General features: G+C 43.8%; 1 protein-coding gene across 2 annotated transcripts; it reads left to right on the forward strand.

Moving 5' to 3' along the window:
- Nucleotides 1–2,522: 2,522 nt before the first annotated feature.
- LOC124168255 lies at nucleotides 2,523–23,421 on the forward strand. Of its 2 annotated transcripts, none has more exons than XM_046546395.1 (2): nucleotides 2,523–2,608; nucleotides 17,067–23,421. In XM_046546395.1, the coding sequence occupies exon 2, from the start codon at nucleotides 17,095–17,097 to the stop codon at nucleotides 22,453–22,455; it is 5,361 nt and encodes a 1,786-aa protein (XP_046402351.1). In that variant the 5' UTR covers nucleotides 2,523–2,608; nucleotides 17,067–17,094; the 3' UTR covers nucleotides 22,456–23,421. The 2 variants fall into 2 exon arrangements, with proteins under 2 accessions (XP_046402351.1, XP_046402352.1); XM_046546396.1 differs by lacking the exon at nucleotides 2,523–2,608 and adding an exon at nucleotides 3,798–4,130.
- Nucleotides 23,422–23,765: the final 344 nt, after the last annotated feature.

Here is a 23,765-nt window from a genome sequence, read left to right on the forward strand (position 1 = left end):
TCAATAATGATCTATCGTGGAATAAACATATTCGAGAAATAACCGGTCAAGCTAATCGTAAAATGGGTTTTGTTAAAAGAATATTAGGAAAGTGCGACGACAAAGTGAGAAAAATTAGCTACTTTTCCCTCGTTATACCACATTTGGAATACGCTGCCAGTGTTTGGGACCCTCATGAAAAAGGCTTAATAACAGAGTTAGAACGCGTGCAAAGAAGAGCTGCCAGGTACGTGAAAGGTCGTTACGATAGTCTTGTTAGTGTAACTGACCTCTTGGATAAAGTCGGATGGGAGTCTCTGTCGGACCGTAGATTGAAAAATAGACTAAACCTTTTAGATAAATTCAAGAGCTTAACCATATCTTGCGGACGCCAACGTACTACGGAAAATCAGATCATATAAATAAAATAAGAGAGATAGATTGTAGAACAGACAGATTCCGAATGTCATTTTTTCCACCATCAATAAGAGATTATAACGGCAGCAATAGAACTCGTAAATAGATTGCATGACTTGTAGTGTAGCCTACTAACCTATGTAAAACTTAATGCATGTTTCTGAATTTCTATTCTATATTCTATTTCTAACAGCATATAGTAGTATAGTTTGTTATTATACGGGACGTTTTTTGGACGGTGTGGTGTGCATGTGGGAGTCCAAATGCATGCTGCATGCTGGTGATTGATCACCCCCTGCCAAACACCCTAGAGGTGGCTCGCAGGGTATTATGTAGATGTAGATGAAACATTACCAAACTAAGTACAATCTGTATAATTTTGCTAAAATCACCCATGTCAGTCGCGCCATCCATCCACCACGAGCGCCCGAGCAAAAAAGACCTCGCGTACTCCGAGACGTGTCAAGGAGCGGAGGGGTAAAAGGGCGATGTTCATTCAAAAGATGTGGCATTTTGGCAAACCTGTGAAAGGCAAAATTTGCTGGCGGGGCGGCAAACGCAAAGCTGTGAAGGCACCCGGATATGGTCCGTTGAACGTTACCAATGGTTCGGAGCGCCAAGCAGTCCGTTATTCGCTACGCAGCGCTTCGGTGTTGGGCCTCGACGTCACGGCAAACGTGATACACCTGTTTCCCGCCTCGCTCCAGACGCTCCTGTGAAAACTAGGGTCAGCGGAGGAGCGAGTAATTTTTTGGCGGAAATTCGAAGGGAATGCACTGAGGCAATGAGGGGTTTACTCACGTTGCAGTTGTTGGACGCTGAATCTAGACGCCTTTTTTGATAAAGGTGACTACGAAGTAGCGGCGCACATAGTAAATAGATGTAAATGTAACTGTGATTTAAATAAATATATAGCAAGCACTACGTTTCCGTAAACATTCTCGTATCTCTCCCAAAATGAACTCAAATGTCTCTGGAAGCAGACTTTACATTCAGAAGGTAACACAAACTATTAAAAGGGGCATTTATAATGAGGAACGATTGTAAGAACATATACGCACACATCGATTCTCATGTCATAATTCAGAACCTGAGGAAAAGGTGGATTTAAAAAATAATTGGAATGGATTAAATGTTTTATAATAATCGTTAACCATTATAAGTGAATATGTTTCAAGTGAGTAAACGGTAGAATACCTACTTTTTACTTTACTAGGGTAATGAGATCCATTTAGAAGGAATATGCAGGGGTAAGTGTGAGAAATACAATCCAAAGTTCCTTGGTTTACTTTTTGGAACCTCGATATTGGAAAATAAAATTCATTTTACTGGTATTCGAACGTAATCATTAATATTCAATGACCATAATCGCCTCAATTCGCAATTAAAACCGTATCCTCGGTCTTATAATCTCAGTTAGTCCGTCCTCGTTCATTCCCGCCGTTTTGACTTCGCTCCTGACCGGTCCGATAAGAAATTCTCGTAGCGAACGTCGCGCCTGTAGATTCCGGGTGCTCCGGAGCACTTCCGCCTGCTAGCGAATGTAGCGTTTACGTGGGGCGCCACATGCATAGGGTGCAGTCCAGTATGTATTTTCCTTAACGCCGATCAGATCCAATAACGTTTTCCAATTCACACGCAGTTCAACGTAACTTAAACATTTTGCGTGCTGATGAGATATAACAAAATGGCGTCAAATCCCTGGGAGCCAATAGATGAGCGTTTTCGTCTGCTCAATATCGATGCGAAAACAATGGATATTAAATATTAATTATTACACAAAGTAAGCAACAATTAAGGCTGTTAATAGAAAGAAATGGTATTAATGACACACTTTATCGAATCAACTACATTTCAATGGTTATCCTTCCGGGTCACATACTCTATTCTATCATTAGTAATAATTTTGTTCGCGTGGTACATTGTGCTCATGCGATGCATTTTGAAACGGATTAAAAGAACAATATATATAGGCATAGACCTATTCACAGGACTCCTCGAAAAGAAGCGAAATGCTGCCACCAAGTTCTGCGGGCGTCTTATCTGAGGAGCGATTCACTATCTGCACATTCCAAGACGATAAGGATTTTGAAGAAGGCTTCCGATAAGACGTGTCTGTCGATCGCCGGGCACCTTCTAGCAGCTCATTCCCCTGACGTTTTTGAGGATGACCCCGCGGCGGCACGAGCACAGGGATCGGAGAATACCCAGGGTACGTATGCCACGCAGCAATTGCATCCATCGCCACGCGGCGCTGGTGCGGTCATCGCTCGATGACGTCATCGTGGTGCCTTTCACTCTGGCCCGGAATCAAAATTTTTAAAAAGAATTCGGAAGTGGAAGGGGAGGAAGCAAAAATGTTCCCAATTCAGCTGTTCTAGATTAAAATAAGAAAAGGCGAAAATCAACCCCAATTTTCATGAGTTGGTGACGACACCACAGAGTTATGGTTCATTTTGAATCGCTCCAAGAGAACGGCTCATCGAGGGGAGGCATCGCTCATGAGACAACAAGGAACCACGCGAGGACCGTGTAGAGGCAGTGAATCGGAAAGCATGAGCTCGTGACGTCATCAGCGTACTGCAATAGGGTTGACTCCGTCGATCAGCGCGAGAAGTGAGAAACGTCAAATACTATTTTCAGTGATATGTGATGTAACGTAGGATAAGCAATGGAATTAATGTTATCTAATGAATCTTCGATAATTTTTATTTGCAAGAGATACACTTTTTAACAAGTAATTTTTTCTAGTAATCTACTCCCAAGATCGTGCGAGGAATCGTTACATTTTAGTGATAATTTGAATAGTGCGCTCGCTGATCGTTCATTAACCTTGTCCGCAGTTGCAAATTTTTCGTAGTACATATTTATTTATGCGTAAAGTGCCTTAATCAAACATTTCCATTATCATTTTATGCATTGTCATTAAATAATAAATAAACGCTGATTTGTATGACTTCACTCCCTGACTGAGAGAATATTGACTGCGATAGCATCATGTACCGCAGCAAGATTAAAAGAAATTGTAATATGTTTTTTCCGATTATTGCAATACTACTGATTAATGGTTCAAAGAGTAATTTCTAAATGTAATGAATTGCAAATCTGATAGAGTAATTAAAATGCATCCCGGTTACATTTTTTGAAAACTTTTCTTATCAGTTATAATTTTTATTGCACCATCGTATTGTCAAGGTGAAATGAAATTTTTAAACGATCGCCACTTTGACACGCCTTTCAGTCAAAAAAATATAGTTTATCAGTATTTACTCTGTATACCTACTGATAATGCGTGGGAAAGATGATACGCGATGAAGACGGCGCACGATCGCTTGAGCTCCTCTCTTTTGAGGAATAAAATACTGCAATACTCGACGAGTGATCAATCGAAGGCTCAAGGGACAGCTACCCTATTCATTATGACACTGGGCATCAGACGCAGCGATTCCAATTCTTAAGACAATTTCAATTGTTTCATGAAAAAGCTATTTTAAACTTAGAGTGGAACCTTCTTTAGACTTCGAGAAGCTCATCTCCATGCGACGGTAAATATCCTGTTTCGTATCGTAGTTGAAGCGATATTATGTATGGTGGGGAGGGTTGATAATGAGCTGTGAACGTGTATGGTGAATCAACGCTCCGGCAATGTAATCGAATGGATTAGACTTCAGCTAACGCCGCTTCCTTCTCTTTCCTTCCAAATGGCATTTCATCGGTGGAGCAAAGAATGAAAGGTAAACAAACGATAGCTGATGCTCGCGTCTTTATAGTTTCGAGTAAATTACTACGTAAATCAATATTTAATTCATATTGAGTGATATCAACTCTGGGTATTACCAGGTTCTGGGTATTACCAAATCACTCTATGGTGATGATGAAATAGCTATTACAATGAAGCTCCATTTGTGGGCGTCCTCCGTGTACTTTTTGTGTCCCTTCTGCTGACGTGTGATGGATAAAATCTCATTATTTTGCGCGGCGCGTTAGTGCTGTCCCGATGAACCAAGTTCGCCCTAACCAGCCAAAGAACAATTCATTTAATATTATGCGTAGTTCTCTATTATGTGGGTGTAGTATTGTGTTTGTGCTAACAGAAACCTAAAATTATTAATTGCATAGAAGTTTTCGAGAAGGAAAAAATATCTTGAAAACAGATTTATAACTATTTATTTCCCTTTTCAGGATTTTTTGTCGATTTCATTTTTTAATAATTTTTTTATTGAAAGTAGAAGTTTACTTTACGGTATCCTTTTCTGGCATTTTTAGAATACAGCGAATAAAATTGCAATAGTACACAATTAATGTATCAATAATTTACGTACTGATTCCATAAGAAGGAAAGACAGAAAAGACTCATAGACGAGTAATTTTTTGGGGCAGTTTGTATTGCTGGGTCATAATTCCAGATGTCTGTGAGTATGGAGCGTTTTCTGTGTTGCTCCGAGCCTGGAATTGAAGTTTTGGACTAGCTTTGAGTTGATACTGTGGGCAGAAAGGATGCCAGAAATTCGGAATAGGTGGAATAGCTTTATGAGGAGGCGACGGGATATAATTAGGAAAGTCTCCAGTTTTTCCCTGATTGACTAAGAGTTAGTAAATATTTCGTAGGGCAGGACAGGGGGTCGGACAAATGGTAAAGGACTGTAATTTAATTTTGCAGCTGTGTGAGAGTGGAGAAGATCGGAGGGATAATTAAATTGCTTTCCTGACTGCTATTGCGTTATTTGTACAATTTTTCAAATGAGAAATGTTGGTTAATTTTTCGTCTTGAAGGGCGCCGAGGAATTTTTGCGTGGCTGCTCTTGGTATTCGAGTTTTGTTTATGGTTGGCACTGTTTGTGGCGCAAATCTTCGTCTACGTGAGAAGTGTATGAGTGTGTTTTTATCGGCGTGTATTTGTATTTTCTAAGTGTATGTCCATTTATGGATTAGATTGAGGTGTGTGTTAAGTTTGTTGGTGCTCATTTCTCACTGCCATGACGTCACTGCGATTACAGTGTCGTCGGCGTAAGTACATGTAGTGTAGTGCTAGTTGTGTGTGCCACTGGGTGCGGTCCAAAACACGCTCCATTCGCTGCCAGAAGCTACAGAAGGAAGTGCTCCGCTCCATACGGAAGTGCTACGCTCGCTACGAGATTTTCTTTTCGGACCGGTCAGGAGCGAAGTCAATATGGCGGAAATGAACGAGGGCGGGCTAACTGAGATAATAAGACCGAAGATACGGTTTTAATTGCGAATTGAGGCGATTATGGTCATTGATTATTAATGATTACGTTCGAATGCCAGTAAAATGAATTTTATTTTCCAATATCGAGGTTCCAAAAAGTAAACCAAGGAACTTTGGATTGTATTTCTCACACTTACCCCTGCATATTCCTTCTAAATGGATCTCATTACCCTAGTAAAGTAAAAAGTAGGTATTCTACCGTTTTGGAAGTAAGGAAATAAAACTTTGTAAGGTTCACTGTTATTTAATTATGGGCACGACCCGGGTTTCGTAACTTGGTTACATCGTCAGTAGACTGATCTTGCATGCATCATGCATTTATACACAAAGTACACAAGTGACTGTGAGGACATCTATTGGAAAGGAAAAAGGCTGGTTGAAAGAGCGGGGGTGAGGGTTAAACACGGACTGAAATTGGGGGAGTGGGTGGGGGAAAGGGGCGGCCTTGATTTGGGACGATGGTTTTTCCTGTGAGGATCTGACCAGCCAGGGGAGGGCGGGGTTAAAGTGGGTGAGGAGACGAGAGCTAAAGAAGGTGGCGGTGTTGGGGAAGAAAGAGAGGATTAGCGGGGTACATTGAGTTTTCTAAATCACAATAGTCTTCGGAAGGTTGTTGAGTCCGGCTGTGGAAGGTGCTGGTATGGGTTAATGATTTCCCCGAAGGAAGTCACTGGGGGAATTTTGGAAAAGGCACTGCTTAGTATTCGTTCTTGGAAAGTTTAACGGCACACAGGTGGATAGGCACTTGGAAATTTAAAGGTTGTCACTGTAGGAGTTCACTGATGGGAATGGAAAAGAGAGGGGAGCACTTGTTCGTTGGCAAGGGGGGTGTTGTTCTTTAAATGTTGCGCAATCTCCAACGTTTCCAGTGCATCGAGTCTCCTCCTGTTTCCTTCTGAGTGTAAGATATCCGGCTTAAAATCACTATTGTGTTTGCCATCTATTAAATGATTGGCGAATTTGGATTGATCTTTCTTCTTTTTGAAGCAGTTGCGATGCGCACTCACTCTGATATTAACACTTCTCTCCGTTCTGCCGATGTATTTCAAGCCACAATCGTCGCACCTGAGGCAGAATAATTCCACTTCTTCTTTCTGGTGGGAAGCGATCTTTGCAGTTGGGCAGCAGTGTTTTGAGAGTTAAGGGGGTGTAATAGGCGATTCTGTATTTTTCTTTCGGGAAGCAAGAGGTAAGAGTAAGAAGCAACCTCTTGCTTCCCAAAAGAAAGAAAAAAGAGAAATAGAGGGGGTCAAGGGTGCATGGCCGATAAAATCTATAACTTCGACGAAAGGGCATAGCCGAATAAGAGGTTGATAAGTCCCCTCTCCGGGATTTTTCTCGGACTTTTAGCATAGAATTTGGGATCAAAAAGGACTAACCACCCCACACTTCCAGCCCGCTAGAGGCCCACCAGGGCCGGCTAGCTCGAAATTTCGATTTTTTTAATATCTCGGGATAGAAAGCATATTTTTCAATGCAATTTGCGCCATTTGATGGCTTTCTTAATGGAGCAGACGCCCAATTTTTCTTCACAAATTTTGAGTGGCATAACGAGAAATCGTGTCGATTTGAAAATTTCAAACGCTAGTTTTCATAAAATATTTTTTAGAGGGCCACAAAGAAAAAATGTGTTTCGAAGGAGTATTTTAATACCTTTCGGCTAATGTAATGAAAAAGGAACGTTTACGTGGTGGAACACCGCGAAAAACAGTAAAATATGTGATTTTGGCCATTTATTGCTGTTTTTTCCGTGACCTATGCCCCCATAACACCCGTTTCATACCATCTTGCACATCAACCTCTTATTCGGCTATGCCCTTTGCATGTCGGATGATCCTGGAAGGAATAAAGTGATGTTTAACCAAAATTCTTCTGTGTTACTCCATGCCTAGTATTTGAGGGTGAATTGCTTTCTTTGTACAGAATATACCTGTTCACTATAGCTGTGTTACGACGAAGGCAAATAAATATTTTCACCACTCTTTCTTCTTCCTGCGAAGTAACTTTAGGGTGCCCTGGGAACTTGAAAATGCATTCTCTAACTTGTTTTTAATCGTACTTCAGGGTATTTCGAAATGATGGGCATCCTGCTTTTGTGTCATTTCACCAAATCTGATGGTTTCTAAACGCATTTGAAGGTGCTCGCTACTGAAGTCAGCATATTTTCGGCTACTAGGAAGACATTTGTAGTCGTAGAGCATCATGAACAAGCTAAAATGAAACACATGCAATAGGAATATACCCAATTCACATTTTGCAAGCTATTAATGGAAACCTATAGCCTAAAGGTATTGGGTTTGTTACAGTACGACCTATTTTGGCCCAAAAAATCTGGGCCAAAGCAGGTCGTATGTTATAGCTTACCGGAACTTACTGAAAAAGATATGAATATAGTAAGACACAACGCTGTTGAATGACAATTAAACTATGTTATTCCACGTAAAATATTTATTGGATCACTACCATTGTTTCAACGCACTGCGTCATCCTCAGGCGAGGAGTACTTGAATGATCATCTAAAATAACTACACGTATAAACCAGAAGGAGGTCAAGAAACCATTTTCTATAAAGTAACGCCTCAAACTATCAACTTTAAGACACAGCGTGTTTCACAAAGTTTTAACTAAAGAACGACATTAAGCATTATAAAGTGTTCTAAAAAATTTACTTGCATTGCTCGTTCAAGAACGTATGCGTTTTGTGCACAACGAAGTTTGGGAGGATAAAATTGCACGTGATTTCACTAGTCACATAACTTGTGGGTCATTCACAAAACTTAGCGGTTCACAATCACGTAAATCATCAGGCAGCTTCAACGATACTACTCCGGAGCGGTACTACCCGGAATTATTTCATGTACTGCTACAAATACCGCTGTAGAGTATGCTTCTTTTCATTCTATTTTTGGGCCGAAGAAGGACCCCAGGGACAGAGTAGCCCGTGTTTACGGTACAAGCACGAAAGTAGTTTACAAGTCAAATTTATTCAAAATTTTATCCGTGGTGTCTTTAACGTATGGTAACATAACCCTTTTTTTGGTCAATTACTCCCCTATATCCATCTAACTATTGGTCGTTTTGTTCTAATCTATCAGTTGCTTTTAATTGGATCAGTCGATGACAACTTTCCCAAAATAATAAAAACAGCATTAAGTTCACGATAGAGACTGATGTCGACGGAAAACTCCCACTTCTGGATACAAAACATCCAATGGCCGTAAAATTTTGGCACCACGTACCTTGCTCCGCTTTTTTCAATGCCGTATTTTTTATGGCCTTCGGAATGGTGAACGCATCTCTGAAATGGTAGTGGTTCCGTTGAATTGGCCTTAGTTTGGCTGTAATTAATCAATTTTCATGCTGTATTTTTCAAAAGTCGTATCTAATTTTCAAGTTTCGCACTTTACAGGAGACGGGTCAGGTGAGGTAGTGGTAGCGCATATGGATCCAATCCAGGGGGCCAGGGTTCGAGGCTTTGTCAGGGTAGTTCATTTTCTTGTCTTCATTGTGATCATATGGCGTCAAGTTTTTCATTGATTTTTATTGCAGCAAGCATAGACATGACACAATTTTTTATCATTATAATGGCGTTTAGGTATTTATTAGGCAGTGTCATTTCAAACGCAGAGATACGACGACTACACTGGCAAGTGTTGGTGTGCGCTAAAGAGTTAATTTTTTCTTTTCTTATGCTGATCAACTTCCAAATTAAAAATGAAAATCACTCTTGCGAGAGCACATACCATTAAATGCTCGCGGTATTAAGTACATTATCTTTTCGATTAAGCCTGAATCACACGATCATTTTTTTTCGTCGTGAGAGTGATCACTACAGGGATCACTAGAGTGATCACTCGCAAATGATCGTCGCCGGCAATTTTTTTTCGCGATCGCGATGAGGATTCCCATCGCTATTTTTCATCACTCGTCCGGTCGCTTCTTACGTCGCGAAAACCGTCCCTAAAATCCCGTATCAACCAATCGGAACGCATGCCCGTATGGAGCGATTGCAGCGCAACGTTTGACAATTGTGGGAACGACATAGATAAACAAACACGCTATATATTTTCGTGACGCGGGTCCTTTGACAACGAGCTGTGATATCGGAAATGATGCGAAAAGCGACGCGACGGCGGGAGTGACCGTGTGATTCAGGAAAATTATCACTGGAGCGATCGCTTTTCGCGACGGGAAAAGTGATCGCGATAGTGATCACTTTCGCGACGAAAAAAATGATCGTGTGATTCAGGCTTTATTTTCTTAAACCTTCTGTGGATTTCTCTGCAGTGAATTTATGTCTACATTACATTTTTAGACATTTTTCCTTTTATTTTACTATTTTATTCATTGAGTATCAATAAAATCAATGATTTTAGCACCAGTTCGATGTAATTGGTGTCCAGATAAATATGTGTTTGCAATTTATATTAATGGCTCTCCTATTTCAAGAATATCGATTCAGCGATTGAGCACGCAATGGAAACGGTGCTAAATTTATTTCGGGGGAAACGAGTCGAGAGTCTTGTTGGAGACTCGAGACCCAGACGAGACCGGGGTTCACGAGACGAGACTCGAGACGAGACTCGAGACGAGACTCGGGACGATATCCGAGGTCAGGAAACAAGACTGAGACTAAACTGGCTAAAGTCTCGTCTCGTCTCGCGGCAACACTATCAGTGCAGTAGTCATGCTAAGGAAACAACTCGACCGTCTGGAAAGGGTTAGCGCATTTTCTGCGGAGACGTTTTAGGGAAGAGTGGGTTGAGTTGGGAGCTGGAGTGAAATTGAAAGGAATGATGTTCAAATTAGTGAGGTTGGCGGATGATCAGGCGTTGATTAGCCAGGGGGCTTCAGGCTCCCGTGAATGCGTTAAACGAGCATTGCGAGGAGAATGGGTTGAGAATCTCAAGAAGACCAAGGTTATGCGGCTTTTAAAACATAGCTAGCGTGGAATATCATACTTAAGATAAAGATGGGTGGGTAAAAACTTGAGCTGCCATAGCCATTTAGCTAATTTGGTGGTACGTTAGAAGAAAACGGATATAGTAGTAAGGATATCAAGAAAAGAATAGCATTGGCAAAGGAGGCGCTCACGACCAGTAAGGAGCTTGTGAGAGGATCGTAATGTAAGAATTTCAAGAAAAGTTAAGTGCAGAGTTTGATCTGGAGTGTAGCTCTCTACGGTGGGGAAATCTGGTCAGTTAGGAAAGAAGGACGAGAGAAGACTCGAGACATTCGAGATGTGGGTGTGGCGAAGAATGAAAAAGGTGACGTGGACGGAGAGGAGGAGGAACGATGAAGTGTTGGATATGGTGGGTGAGTAGAGACACCTTTTAGATGAGATACGGAGGAGATAGAAGGTATGGATGGAGGAGTACTTAGCGGGAAGGGGATGTTGAAAATGGTGTTAAAGGGTAGAATGTTAGGTAAACGAGGGAGAGGAAGGATACTAATGGAGTTTTTAGATAGAATGAAAGGGGGGAGGTCTTATGGTGAACTGAAGAGGGAAGTGCTTGAAAGAAAGGGAGGCTCCCAGAATGCTTTTCTCAGTTCTCTATGGAAACTTTTAATAATATTAAAAAACTATGGAAACTACTTTAATAATAATGATAATAATAATATAATAATAATATATATTTATTCCACATTATGGTACATGAAATTTTAATAGGTTACTCAAGCATGAGTTTTTACAAAGGTGGAATATAGGCACCCCTGTGGTAAGAACCAGTGTTGGGGTTGCCATCTCCTAAATTAAACATACAGCTGGCTGGTGCGGCCAAAAACAAAACAATATACCGTAAGTAATGAGTCAAAGTGCGCTTTTCTTAAGCGTCTGTTCCTTTGAGAAAAACTATGAAAAATTGAAACATAAAATAAATGAAAACAAATACATCAATTACCATGATACATAGAAATATTTCATACACTGTACAGAAATCATACGAATAACATACAATACAATGTAAAAAATAATGTGCAAAGATAGTATTTAGAAGTACACTTCAATATTGTCTATAGAGAATAACCATATTTTTAATTCATGTAAAAACAACGTGAGGGACTTTATTGATGTGATACGAAATGGTAGGAGGTTAAACATCTTACTTGCACAATATAAATAAAATCTTCTGAAAGCTTCATTATTAGGTTGTGGAATAGATACTCTATTCCGTGACCTCAAGCCATGATAGGGAATATTTGCGTAGCCATTGACATTTCCTCCTCTGATAAAAAACATGCGTAAAACTCTATAAACATATAAATATCTGAGTGGTAAAATACCTAGTAATTTAAATAATGGGTAAGAAGCGTCGTCTCTTTTTGCCCCCATTATCATTCTTATTATTTTCTTTTGTGACACTAAAACTGGATTTAGATTTGAGATATATGTTCCTCCCCAACAACAAAGACCATACTGCAGTTTGGAATTAATCAGTGAGTAATATACACTTTTTAGTACAGGTAAATTACAAATCTGTCTTAAGTAATAGAATTTCCTAAGTGCTGTATTCATGTAATTTTTTAAATTTTGTAAATGATTTTTCCAATTTAAATTCTCATCAATAACAAGACCCAAATACTTTATATTACTAACCTGATCAATTTGCACGCAGTTTCTGCACATGTAATCTTTAAATGCAAGGCAACTGGCACACTTATAATACAAACAACCAATAGAATCTTTTCTATCTGTTAAGCTGAATCGAATAAATTTAGTTTTTTCACTCAGCGTAAGTTTATTAACAGAAAACCAATACTTTAGCTTGTCTAAGTCGCTTTGCATATGTGCTTTAACAGTTGGCAGATCTTTTGCAGAGTAAGACAAGGCTGTGTCATCAGCAAAACAGGTGAGTTCCCCATTGAATAGTCCAGTACATAAATTGTTGACATATACTAGGAATAGAATAGGTCCGAGTACTGAACCTTGTGGCACACCATAAAAAATAGTTTCAGGTAAACTGTAGCAATCTTTAAATTTTACCAACTGCGTCCTTCCACTCAAGTAGCTACAAAACCAATTTAGAGCTACGCCTCTTACTCCTGCTTCCCTTAGTCTACATAGCAAAATATCATGATCCAGTGAATCGAAGGCCTTTTTGATGTCAACAAATATGCCTGAAACGCATGCTCCTTTATTTAGACCATTAAATAATTCAGAGCAAAATTTAAGCAGAGAGTCTTCAGTAGATTTTCCTTCCACAAAACCAAATTGGTTTTTTGATAAATAGCTATTTCTGGAAAAGAAACTTAATAAACGTTTTTTGACAACCTTTTCTATGATTTTTGAAAAAACCGACAGCAAAGAAATAGGTCTGTAATTATTTATATCAGTTCGACTGCCCTTTTTGGGAATTGGTATTACAACAGCAATTTTCATACCCTCGGGGAACACACCCGAACTGAAACTCAGATTTATTATAAAGGATATTACAGGAGCTACTATTTCACTAACATATTTTAGAGTGAAGGCTGAAACGCCATCAAATCCGGGTGTTTTATTTGTTTTAAGTTTATTGATGACATTATTTACCTCAAAGGCAGTGGTTGGGTACATGAAAAAGGAGTCCTGAACGTGCTTAATTGGAAATGAACGACTATATTGTGAGTTACTATCTATAGTCTCCCTTGTATTTCTCAATTTCTTTACGACGCCAACAAAGAAGCTATTGAATTCGTTTGAAATATCTTGGGGGTTTGTCAAAAATATTCCTGGCCTATCAGGTACACATATTTTTTCAGTTTCAGCCTTAGTACCACTCACACCAAGGACACTGTTGATCACTTGCCATTGCTTTTTTAAATCATTTTTATTTTTATTAAATAGGTTCAAGTAGTAGCTTTCTTTTCTGACAATAATCTCATGTCTAATTTTAGTAGATACAGCGCTGAAATATCTATGCAGTTTTTTGTCATCTGGCTTTTTTTTAAGTTTCTTATATAAAATATTTCTCTGTGACAGTCGTTTACATAGATCAGTGGTCATCCAAGGTTGGATTTGTCTATATTTAACCCTACGAGTTGTCACAGAAGTACAATTTTCTATATTTTGTGTTAATTTCTTTAAAAAGATGTTGAAAGCTATATAGTAACATCTTGTTGGTCATGTACAGTTGACCAGTCGACACAACTTAATGATAATTTCAATTTGGGGTGATCTATTCTCTTAATTTCTTGATTTTTTCGTGGATCTTTCTTTTGCGCTTTCTCAGAGTGAAAAATAGTAAGTGCGCATGTGGTTAGATCATGGTCACTTCGACCTGAGGAAATAACACTCGATTTAAATTTAACATTACTTTTACATCTTAGATATATGTGGTCAATACATGTTTGACTATTTCCAAAAGTTCTAGTTGGACTGCTTATTAATTGTTCCAATCCGTAACTTGACATAATCGTATTTTACTTGTCTACGTTAGGTGTTTGTTTTAAAATACACAAATTCATGTCACCAGTGACAATCAAATTTTTTTCTGAACAAGCAGAAAGGACAAAATTCAGTTCTTCTAAAAAGTTTTGTACACTGTTTGAGTGCAGGCGGTAGACTGCAACAACAGAAAGAGACATACTCCCAAGATCAATGGTTACCTTAATAGCATCAGCAGTTTGCATATCTACTGTACTCTTACTAACATTGTAAATATGGGATACGTAAATCGCTACACCGCCTGCTCTGTAGTCCTCATTGCACTTAACAAATTGGTTATACCCTTTAATATTATAAAAACAAGTTTCACAATCTTTCACCCAGATTTCTGTTAGTACTATTACTTGAGGTAACTTGTTTAGGGAACCTAAAAAAACTTCAAAGGCACTGAAGTTTTCTCTGAAGCTTCGAATATTCTGATTCATTATGACCAAGTCATTACCTTCACCACAGAAATCATTGAACATTGAAAAAGATTCCTCGTTCAGCGCCATGAAAATAAGTATAGGTACACCAGGATATCCTTTATATTCATTAAGATAGAAGGAAAATTATAGCTTACTGATGTCGTCCATGCATGAAACCAGTTTCGCAGGATGTTTTTCTGCCTTTCTCAGATATATTTTACCTCCACGTATCCACAAGAAGTCGTAATTTTTTGTTTTCTTTGCCTCCCTCGCTGCACTGAAGAGTCTTCTCCGGCTGGGGCAAAGTGACTCATTGAAGTGAAAAGAATAATACTATCATATCGTAGCATGCGTTGAGCATCCTAGGCTGCTATTCTGGATAAGCGTTGCAAAAAATAGCATATGCTATTCTGCGGGTCATTATTGCAACGACCCCGTATTCAGAATGAAGCGTAGTAATAATTTTGTTCGGAATAGCAGCATGCTATTTCTTGCGCGAGCTATTTGGAAGCTCCGCCCCTTCCCGTATGAAAAACTTTCTGAACAGTTTGCGCAACCAATGAGGGAGAAGATATTTTATATATTTTTCTGTATTTTATGGAATATTGACTTGCAATTACAAATAATTGCTTCATTTGCATTTAAAAATTATATTAAACCGTGGATTTATATAATACGCTTTGAAAATCTCGTTTAGGAAATCAGCTGATTGTTGTTGTTTTGATAATATCACAATGGCTTCAGACAGGTGGGTTAGGTCATAATTTTACTGTTATAATGATGATTTATCGGGCATAAATATTGAATCATTTACCGATATCCGATCGGTCCTTTATCGTGAGATATATGTTATGCGAAATAATCATTGAAACCTAAATATGTTTGATTTTCTTCGTAATTGTCTTAGGCTTCGAAGTCTGTTCGTTGCATGTCAAAATAAATATGTACCAACTTTTATTGCTTTGATCGTGACGATATAGCTTTACTGTATGAACTAGAAGCTTTCGTTTCTAATTCTAGCTTTATATTGTATGACTCCCTAATTTCAGTATTCATTCTCTGTTTAGGAAATGAAGTAGGTGGCAACGTCACCGCTGTGCTTTCATGTAATATGATGGAATAGTATCAATATTTCAGCTGCAGATTTGGAAAAAGCAGAGGGATGTGATGGTGAATTTGAGGATGGATGGAACAACTGTGAATAAGTGAATCGTGTGGAAAGTGCTGTTGTGTCACTTATTATTGTTTTCGTATCAGCTGATTTTAATATGCTCACTGAAATTTTTGATAGACCCTGAACTGTGCCGATATACTGAAACTTAATTGTGTGAATAACTTACTTGCCTATAGAGGAAACAATTTGTATTGAATTCCACATGATATATATTGCATTAATGATGTACATGGATATTCCATTAAACGTTTGTGGCGAATCATATTTGTTCGGAAACTTTATTGGTGTTCGGAGAAATCCTTTGTTTTCAAGCAAGTAATTCAAGTCGACTGCCCGTGTTATAAGTATGTAAATTTTAAGTTTTAATTGTGGAAGGTAGCGAATATATTAGGGAATATTACTATAGTGGGGAAAATAATTTCGACTCGTTGCATGTTCTTGTATATACTGTCCAATTGAGGAAATGAACGGCTGATCAAAGTATATGGTATTATTATGGTAATATATGGTTTTCATTGAAGGCTATAACTGTTATTATATTTGGCGAGTTACTGTGTTCACACAAGCTTGAAAATTTTCAAGAATCGACCTGATAGCCTACATTGAGGATATTTTTAGTAGCAAGTCAAGTGATGAAATAAAATTATGAGTTATAAATATGAATAAAACACGGAAAATTTGGGCTAATCGTAGTAATTCTTTGCATTAATTGTTATTGTTTTCGTACTGTCGATGGAGCAAGCTTGAGCTTCATATATTAAGCTCGAATGTTAATTTCTAACCAATTCACTTAACTAGTTAAATATTCATCACTTATGCTACTATTATTTAATTAAAATAAAGCAGATAACATTTTATTTTTGGCTATTATTCCATTTTTCAATGCTTGATTATGTTACTTTAACCTCAGAAAAACAATTCGACATCGCAATGCGCACGTTTTCAGGGTTGCAATACCGAATAGCTCGGCCTCGAAGACTGCGTAATATTATAGCAAGCCTACCGGTTGCAATTCGCCGTTCAGAATAGTGAATTGCTACGGGCCTATGCTATTCTGAGAATTACGTCTTCCGGTGTAGTAAAAACACGAATTGCAACCGTTCTGAATACCAAATAGCATAGGCGTTGCAATACGCTATATTATAGCAACATCGGTTGCAATAACGGAGAATAGCATAATGCTATTCCATCCAGAATAGCAGCCCTAATGTACACCTATCAAAATTGATATTAGATTGTTGACGATACATAACATTGATCTTTTTTTAAGAAATGAACTTATTTCAGAACCAAATATATAAACTCACTAATAAAAAAATAAATATTTCAAATAATACAGTGTTTACCAATAAGGTTTCCCAAGAGAGCTTTAGTTAGTGATTATTTGAATCATTTTGGCCTGATATTTATTGGTGCACTCCAATCTCTTTGCAGGCGACACGAGGAGCGACTGACCTCCGCGATGGACGCGTTGTGTGACCACTACGTTCAGCGCTCCTACCTCTTCCAGACACTTCGCTGGCACATCTTCGACGCGGACCATCCGCCGTTTGTTCTCTTCGTGAGTAACGTGACGGCTGCGCAGCTGCAGGCGCTCGGCGTGGCTTCTAGCAAGGTGGCTGCTGTTGGCGCAGGAGCGGTGCAGTTCGCCGGAGGTGCCGACCGCTGGGTGTGCGTCCGTGCCGATGGCGCTCTCCTCTCCGATGACCTGCTCTTCGAGCGCCTATGCCGCCGCTGCGCATGCGCGCACTGGGCCCAGTGGACCGGTCCACGCCACGGCCTCGTCTGGCGCAGCTCCCGTGGCGCAGTCGGCGATCTGAGGCAGTTCGCGTCCCGACGACTCGCGCCGCTGCCAACTCTGCGCTCCGAGCTGAACCTTGCGGCCACCGAGCGCGCCGTTATAGTGGCGGGGGAATTTGGCTCAGGCCGAAGCCATTTGATGCGCAGCGTGTCGGCGCGGCTGTCCGCCGAGGGACCGCTGGACCGCGTAATCTACATCGAGCTGCGCCACGGTCTCTCTGAGCTGGAGGGTCCCTGCGCGAGCGTGGCGGATGCGGTGGCAGCGGTAGCGCGGCTGGCGGGTGTGCGGGACGAGGCATCGCGTGCCGAGTTTGCGGCGCGGTGCATTCGCGGCTGCCCCGGAGTGGCCATCTTCTTCGACGGCTTCGACGAGGTGGACGGCGAGGGACAGGCCTTGGTGCTTCGGCTGCTGGAAGCGCTAAAAGCCGGCACGCGTGCCCAGTTGTGGGTGACGACGAGGTTCGGGCAGCACGCGTCGCTAGAGTCGGCACTGGACACGCTTGCGTTGGGCCTGGAGCCCCTGACGAAGCGGCAGAAGGAGGCCTTGGTGCAGGCGCACTGGCGCCACAGGCTGAAGGCCCTCCTAGCGAGCGGCGTCCCAGAGAAGCTGAGAGAACACGTTCGCGGCGCTTTGAAAGAGATGGAGCTGTGTCTGGCGACTCTGCCGCAGAAGAGGCGCCGTACCGCAGCCGTCCTCGCGCTCATGGCGGAACTCAGCCAATTGGTATCGGCCGTCATCAGGGCACAGGGTGGCGTAGAATCAGTGCGGGGTGACGACACGGAGCTGGCGCGCGGTGGCGGTGATAATGCACTAGACGTTGAGGAGTGCGAGCGGGATTGCGATGGATCGGGGCAGGACGAGAAGGAATCGGCGCGGGGCGCGGAGGAAATGCTGCGTGGTGGCGGGAACTCAGGTGGAAGTGGAGCCGCGCCCACCCTGTGCGAACAAATCGATCGCCTTGACTTCTCTGGCTTCGTGAAGGTGCTGCTGTCAGTAGAGAAATGCCTGACAGCCGAGGATAACTCGCAATACGCCCCCACGCCACTGAACCTATTCTTGCTGGCAGAAATGACGTTCTGCGCTCAGTTTCGGCTTCCGTTTGTCGCCAACATAAATGAAATCTACGAAAAATTCCTCGAAGTGAATTATGTACACTACCACAAGAAAAGGGACAAAATTGTTCATGTGAACACAATGTACTCCAGTCCTGAGTATTTTGCTCATAAGAGCATCGCTCTTGAACTATTTTTACCCGAAGAAAGTTCCACTATACTGCTCAGTTACGATAAAGTGGATCGAGAACTGCTGGAGGGGATGGGGGTGGTGGCGCCGCGTGACGGTGGCTTCCACTACTGCCACCACTCCTTCGCCGAGTACTTTTTTTGCGAGTGGCTGGTGACCGAGCTTAGCGTGGAGGACGCGTGTAAAGTGCTGGCGTCTCGAGTACTCCTAGGACCCAATTACGCTGCTGTGCGTAAATTCTTGAACTTGCAGATCGAGAACAGCCAAGTTAGCATCGCATTCTTGTCGAAACCCTTTGAAGAATGCAACATTTTCGGATTCCATAATACAGCCGGTACTTTTCTGCATCTTTTGACTGAAGAATGCCTCGGCAGTATCATGATACTGTTCCTAGAAACCTTTCCCGAAGATGCCTCCAATATGATATTGAGAACCAACTCCAACTTACAGAATGTGTTGCATGTTGCCTGTGATCTGGGATACAATCGAATCATTGACATTGTTCTGAACTTCGTGAGAAAACATCTTTCCAGGAAGAAAACGGAGAGGTTGATTTTGCAAAAGGACATTTGGGACGAGTCGCCATTCGAATGTCTGTACGTAAAGAGTCACCTCGTTCTGTTCATAGACTTCCTTCACGACAGCAATGACAAAATTGACGGAGAGCTCTGTTCATATCTATTGGAAGTAAACCTACGTGACTCGGAAACTACCATTTTGACGAAACACCTCATCATGGAGCATCCAGATACATTTGACAAACTCGTTGAAGTAGCGTTCAGTACCCTCTCGCGATATCTCTTCCTCCAGCTGGTCGTCAACCAAATAGACCTTCACGGCAGCACCTGTTTACATAACCTGGCCTTTTGTGGCACTGAAAATTCCATCGCGCTTTTCTGGCACTGCGCCGTCAAGGCTTTCGACGACCACGCGCTGCTCAGGGACTACTTGCTGCGACGAAATGCGCGAGGTAACACGGTCATACACGAATCCGCGCTAGGCAATAATGGGCCCGCTTTCCGTCTCCTCATTAACAACGCCAAGCTGCTGAAAGGAGACGCATTAAAAGCGATGCTCATGGCCGTGAACGCTCACGGGAGCACAGCCCTTCACGAAGCTGTGAGCAACAGCAGCGAGGAATTCGTGCACCTCCTCTTGAACGCTGTACACAATGGCCTGAGTCACGAAGACGCCGACGCCCTTCTCGAATCCACTGATCGCAGTCTGGACACGGTGCTGCACTTGGCTGCAAGGCGGGGTGATGCGGCTGGAGTGCTCGAGCAGCTGTGCGCACAGGCTGCGCCGAACGCGGACCGCCTCCGCCGCTTGCTCTCGGCACGAAATGGCCGGGGGTGTTCGGCGATGCACGCGGCGGTGGAAGGCGGCTCCATAGAGGCGGTGCGGAAGCTATGGAGCCTCCTCTGCGCCTCAGCAGACAATGAGGAGCGGGCGAGCATCCTCGCAGAGTCCAACAAGTTCGGTGATACGGTCTTCCACGCGGCCACGACCCGCGCCGAAACCCAGGTACTACAAGCGTTGCTTAAGTGCACGTCGCCAGGCGACGTGCAGCGAATCCTTGCACTCGATAACGCAAATGGCGACACAGTTCTACACCAGGCTGCGGCAAACGGCGCGGCGGATGCGGCGGTGCTGTGGCTGCGGTATGCGGGCGATGCGGCCGGCGCAGCGCTGGCGAGGGCCAACGGCGAGGGTGAATGCGCGTTGCACGTGGCCGTCAAAACGGGAGAGGCACGCACGGTGCGCGTTCTGATGCAAGTGGGAGACGTGGAGGCGACGGACTTGCGCGGCAACACGCTCTTACATGTGGCCGTGAGTCGGACGCGGGAAGACGTGCTCGACGTGGTGCTGAACGAGATGCGGCGGTTGCTCCCGCAGGCGCGGGTCGCGGCCCTTGTGGAGCGGACCAACGCCAACGGCGATACGGCGCTACACCTGGCTGTCGCAGCCGCGCCTACCGCACTTCTGGAACGTCTCCTGCACACAGCGGCCGATCTCCTGGGCGAGGCGCGGCACAAGGCTCTGCTTATGGCTGTTGACGGGCGCGGAAGGTCCGCACTCCAGGTGGCGCTTGATCGGGGGGATCTTGTTGCGGCGGCGCGGCTGTTGCGTGAAGCGCGGGACAAGCTCTCGGAAGACGCGCTGCTGGAGGTGGTGAGCAGGGTTAACTGCTTCGGGGAGACGGCCCTGCACGCCGCGGTGGCGCTGGATGCTGAGGGTGCGGCTGTTGAGTGGTGTAGTGAGGTGCGGTTGGTTCTCCCTCCCGCAGTGTTCGCGCTGCTCCTCGCCGCGCCCAACCGCAGCGGTGACACGGTGCTGCACCACGTTGTGCGACTGCACAAGGTCCCGGCACCGGCCCTTATCTACTGGATGCGGGTGGCGCGAGACTGCCTAGGTTCAGATGGACTCAGCGAGTTGATCCGTCGGCGCAACGGCGCGGGGGACACGCTTCTGCACCTCGCATCGTCGGCGGCGGACGCGCAGGCGGCACGGCTCCTCTGCAGCCGAAACGGAGCCTTTGGGGCGGCGGACACTCTGCGCTGGATGTTAGTGCAGGCCAACGGGCGCGGGGAGGCGCCACTCCACGTTGTGGCACGCAAAGGCGACGCGGCAGCGCTCGGCGCATGGCTGCGCCTGGTGCGTGACGAACTCGGGGACGCGTTCTTGGCGCAGCTATTTCCTCTGACAACAGTCGGCGCGGGTGAGAGCGTACTGCATCTTGCCGCGCTCCGGGGCGACGCGGAAGTGGTGCGGCAGTTGTGCGCGGTCGCAACCGACGTGCTGGGACGCGGCGCCGGGATGGAGGAGTTCCTGACCGCGGAGACGAGGAGCGGCGCCAGCGCACTGCACCTGGCCGTGGGAGTGGGTGACGTGCTCGTGGTGCGGGAGCTTTGGGAGCGGGCGGAGTCAATGGGAGTGAGTTTGAAACTGCTGCTGCGCACAGACGACGCGGGAGACACTCTGCTGCACACGGCCACGGCGCGGGGTCACGCGCCTGCGCTCAATCAGACCTGCGTTTTCATGAAGGCGCGTCTCAGCTCAGCGTCGGCGCGGGAGGCGATGCTGCGCCGAAACTGCGATGGTCGCGCCGCGGTGCACGTGGCGGTGTTCAAGAAAAGACTTGACCTGCTGACGAGGCTCGCAGACTGGTACTGTGAACTTACAGACGACGACCAAGAGCTGCTTCTCAGCACCACCGCTAGTGGACACTCCCTTCTGCACGTGGCTGTCGGGCGCGGCGACGCGCGATTTCTGGATAGGCTGCTCACGTGGTTCAGCTCAAGGCTGGGTGCGGCTGGGCGGCAGACGCTGCTCCTCATGGCAGACGGGCGTGGGCGGTCGGTGCTCCACGATGGGGCCAAGGAAGGGGAGCCCGCTCTGCTCTCGGCACTGCTGGAATGGGCGCGAGTCGAGCTCGACCCGAAGAAGCTGCGAGGCCTCTTGGCTCAGGAGGACGAGGTCGGGGACACGGTGCTTCACGACGTCGCGCGCCGCACCGACCCCGTCGTCTTTAACCTGCTCTGCGAAGTGTGCTCGCAGGCGATTGGCACCGAGGCCACTCAAGCACTGCTGAAGCGGACCAACCGGAAGGGCAGCAGCGCCATGGACGAGGCGGTGGCGAGCGGAAAAAGCTATCGCATGAAGGAGCAGTGTGTCCGCGAGGAGGCAGCACCGGCGGGCGTGGAATGCGCCAATGGCCGATCGGTGGAATTTGCTCGGCGCAGGGCTGCGCGCAGAAAACACGACTGCCTTGCGTCCTGAGTGAGGTGGAATGGTCTTGGTGATAGATGAGTGCGGTGATTTAAGAGATCCATCGATCCTAAGTGAGTAATGGCCGTCGTTTGTCAAGAGCATCCAGTGCGTGTCTGGTCCGTGTTCGTGTGAACGGCAGAGAGGTGCAGTTCCTTAGTCGATGAACGCATGAAATTCGTGGAATATGTGAAAGAGCTCAGCCTTTTCCTGAATATCATTTGAAATGTCGGGGAAACTTTTGAACCAATGACTGTATTGAGGATTTAATGTGAAATATGAATGCAAAGCATTCCGATTGAAAATCAAATTAAAACAAACTGCACAATAGCGAAAAAACTATTTGGTGAATGTGCAGAAGTCAGTGGTCGCATAAGCACTGCATGCAATACGCCCGTAGAGATTTTTAGGCTCCTTGGTCATCTTCCCTAAAATAGCCAATTTTCCAGTGTAACGCTAAAATCACGTATCTCAGCGTGCGCCGTAACGTTGGTAGCCCATTTGTCCTAAGAGTGACGTCACTATCATTGAAAATGGCGCTGGTGCATTTCATCCACACTCTTAGTGCGTGTAAGGTGCCATGGTGATTTTCTAGGCTTTACATGAGATTTAAAAAATAACACATATTCACACCGGTAATCAGAGAAGTGCAATAAAACGTAATTAGGAGATTTTTAATTGTACGATAGGCTATTGAGTGTCAAAGGAGAAAAGACGGATATTTTTGCGTGAAATGCGAAATCCGTGAGGAGTGAAATTTGTTAAAGAAAATAATTGGAAATGAGAGGATTGAATTTGAAGATTTATCCTCTAAATTTGACTCTAATGATTACGTGCTTTATTTCAGCCAATTGTGATTGCCAAACCTCACCCTCATGATGAGATGAGGAGTGGAGAGTAATAAGTGTTGCAGGCTTTAATTTCCCCTTGTGGAATGAAATGCTGTCGTTCACTATTAAAAGAGTGTCTTAGTTCACATTTTCACTTGCACTTATTTCACATTTTTTTAATTTTAAAAATGCGTACAATCAAATAATAATAATTTCTTCTTCAAGTTGAGACCCGATTTAAGACTCATATTAAAGCTTAAATCTTCGAAGACCTTCAATATCAATATGCTTCATACTATTTACTACCACGGTTGTAACGGGGGTCTCTCGTCGGGCAATACTTAGTAGCCTACTTCGACCAGAGTCCCGTCCAACACGAGGTCTCACGGGTAGCTAACATAGAAGAAATGAAGATAAGGATGAAAAAAAAGAAACTATCCTCCTGGGTTCCTCCTGCCCATCAATAAAATACACAATTTCCGTAAAACGCAG

This window comes from Ischnura elegans, chromosome 11 (assembly GCF_921293095.1).
Source record: "Ischnura elegans chromosome 11, ioIscEleg1.1, whole genome shotgun sequence".
Taxonomy (NCBI): Eukaryota; Metazoa; Arthropoda; class Insecta; order Odonata; family Coenagrionidae; genus Ischnura; species Ischnura elegans.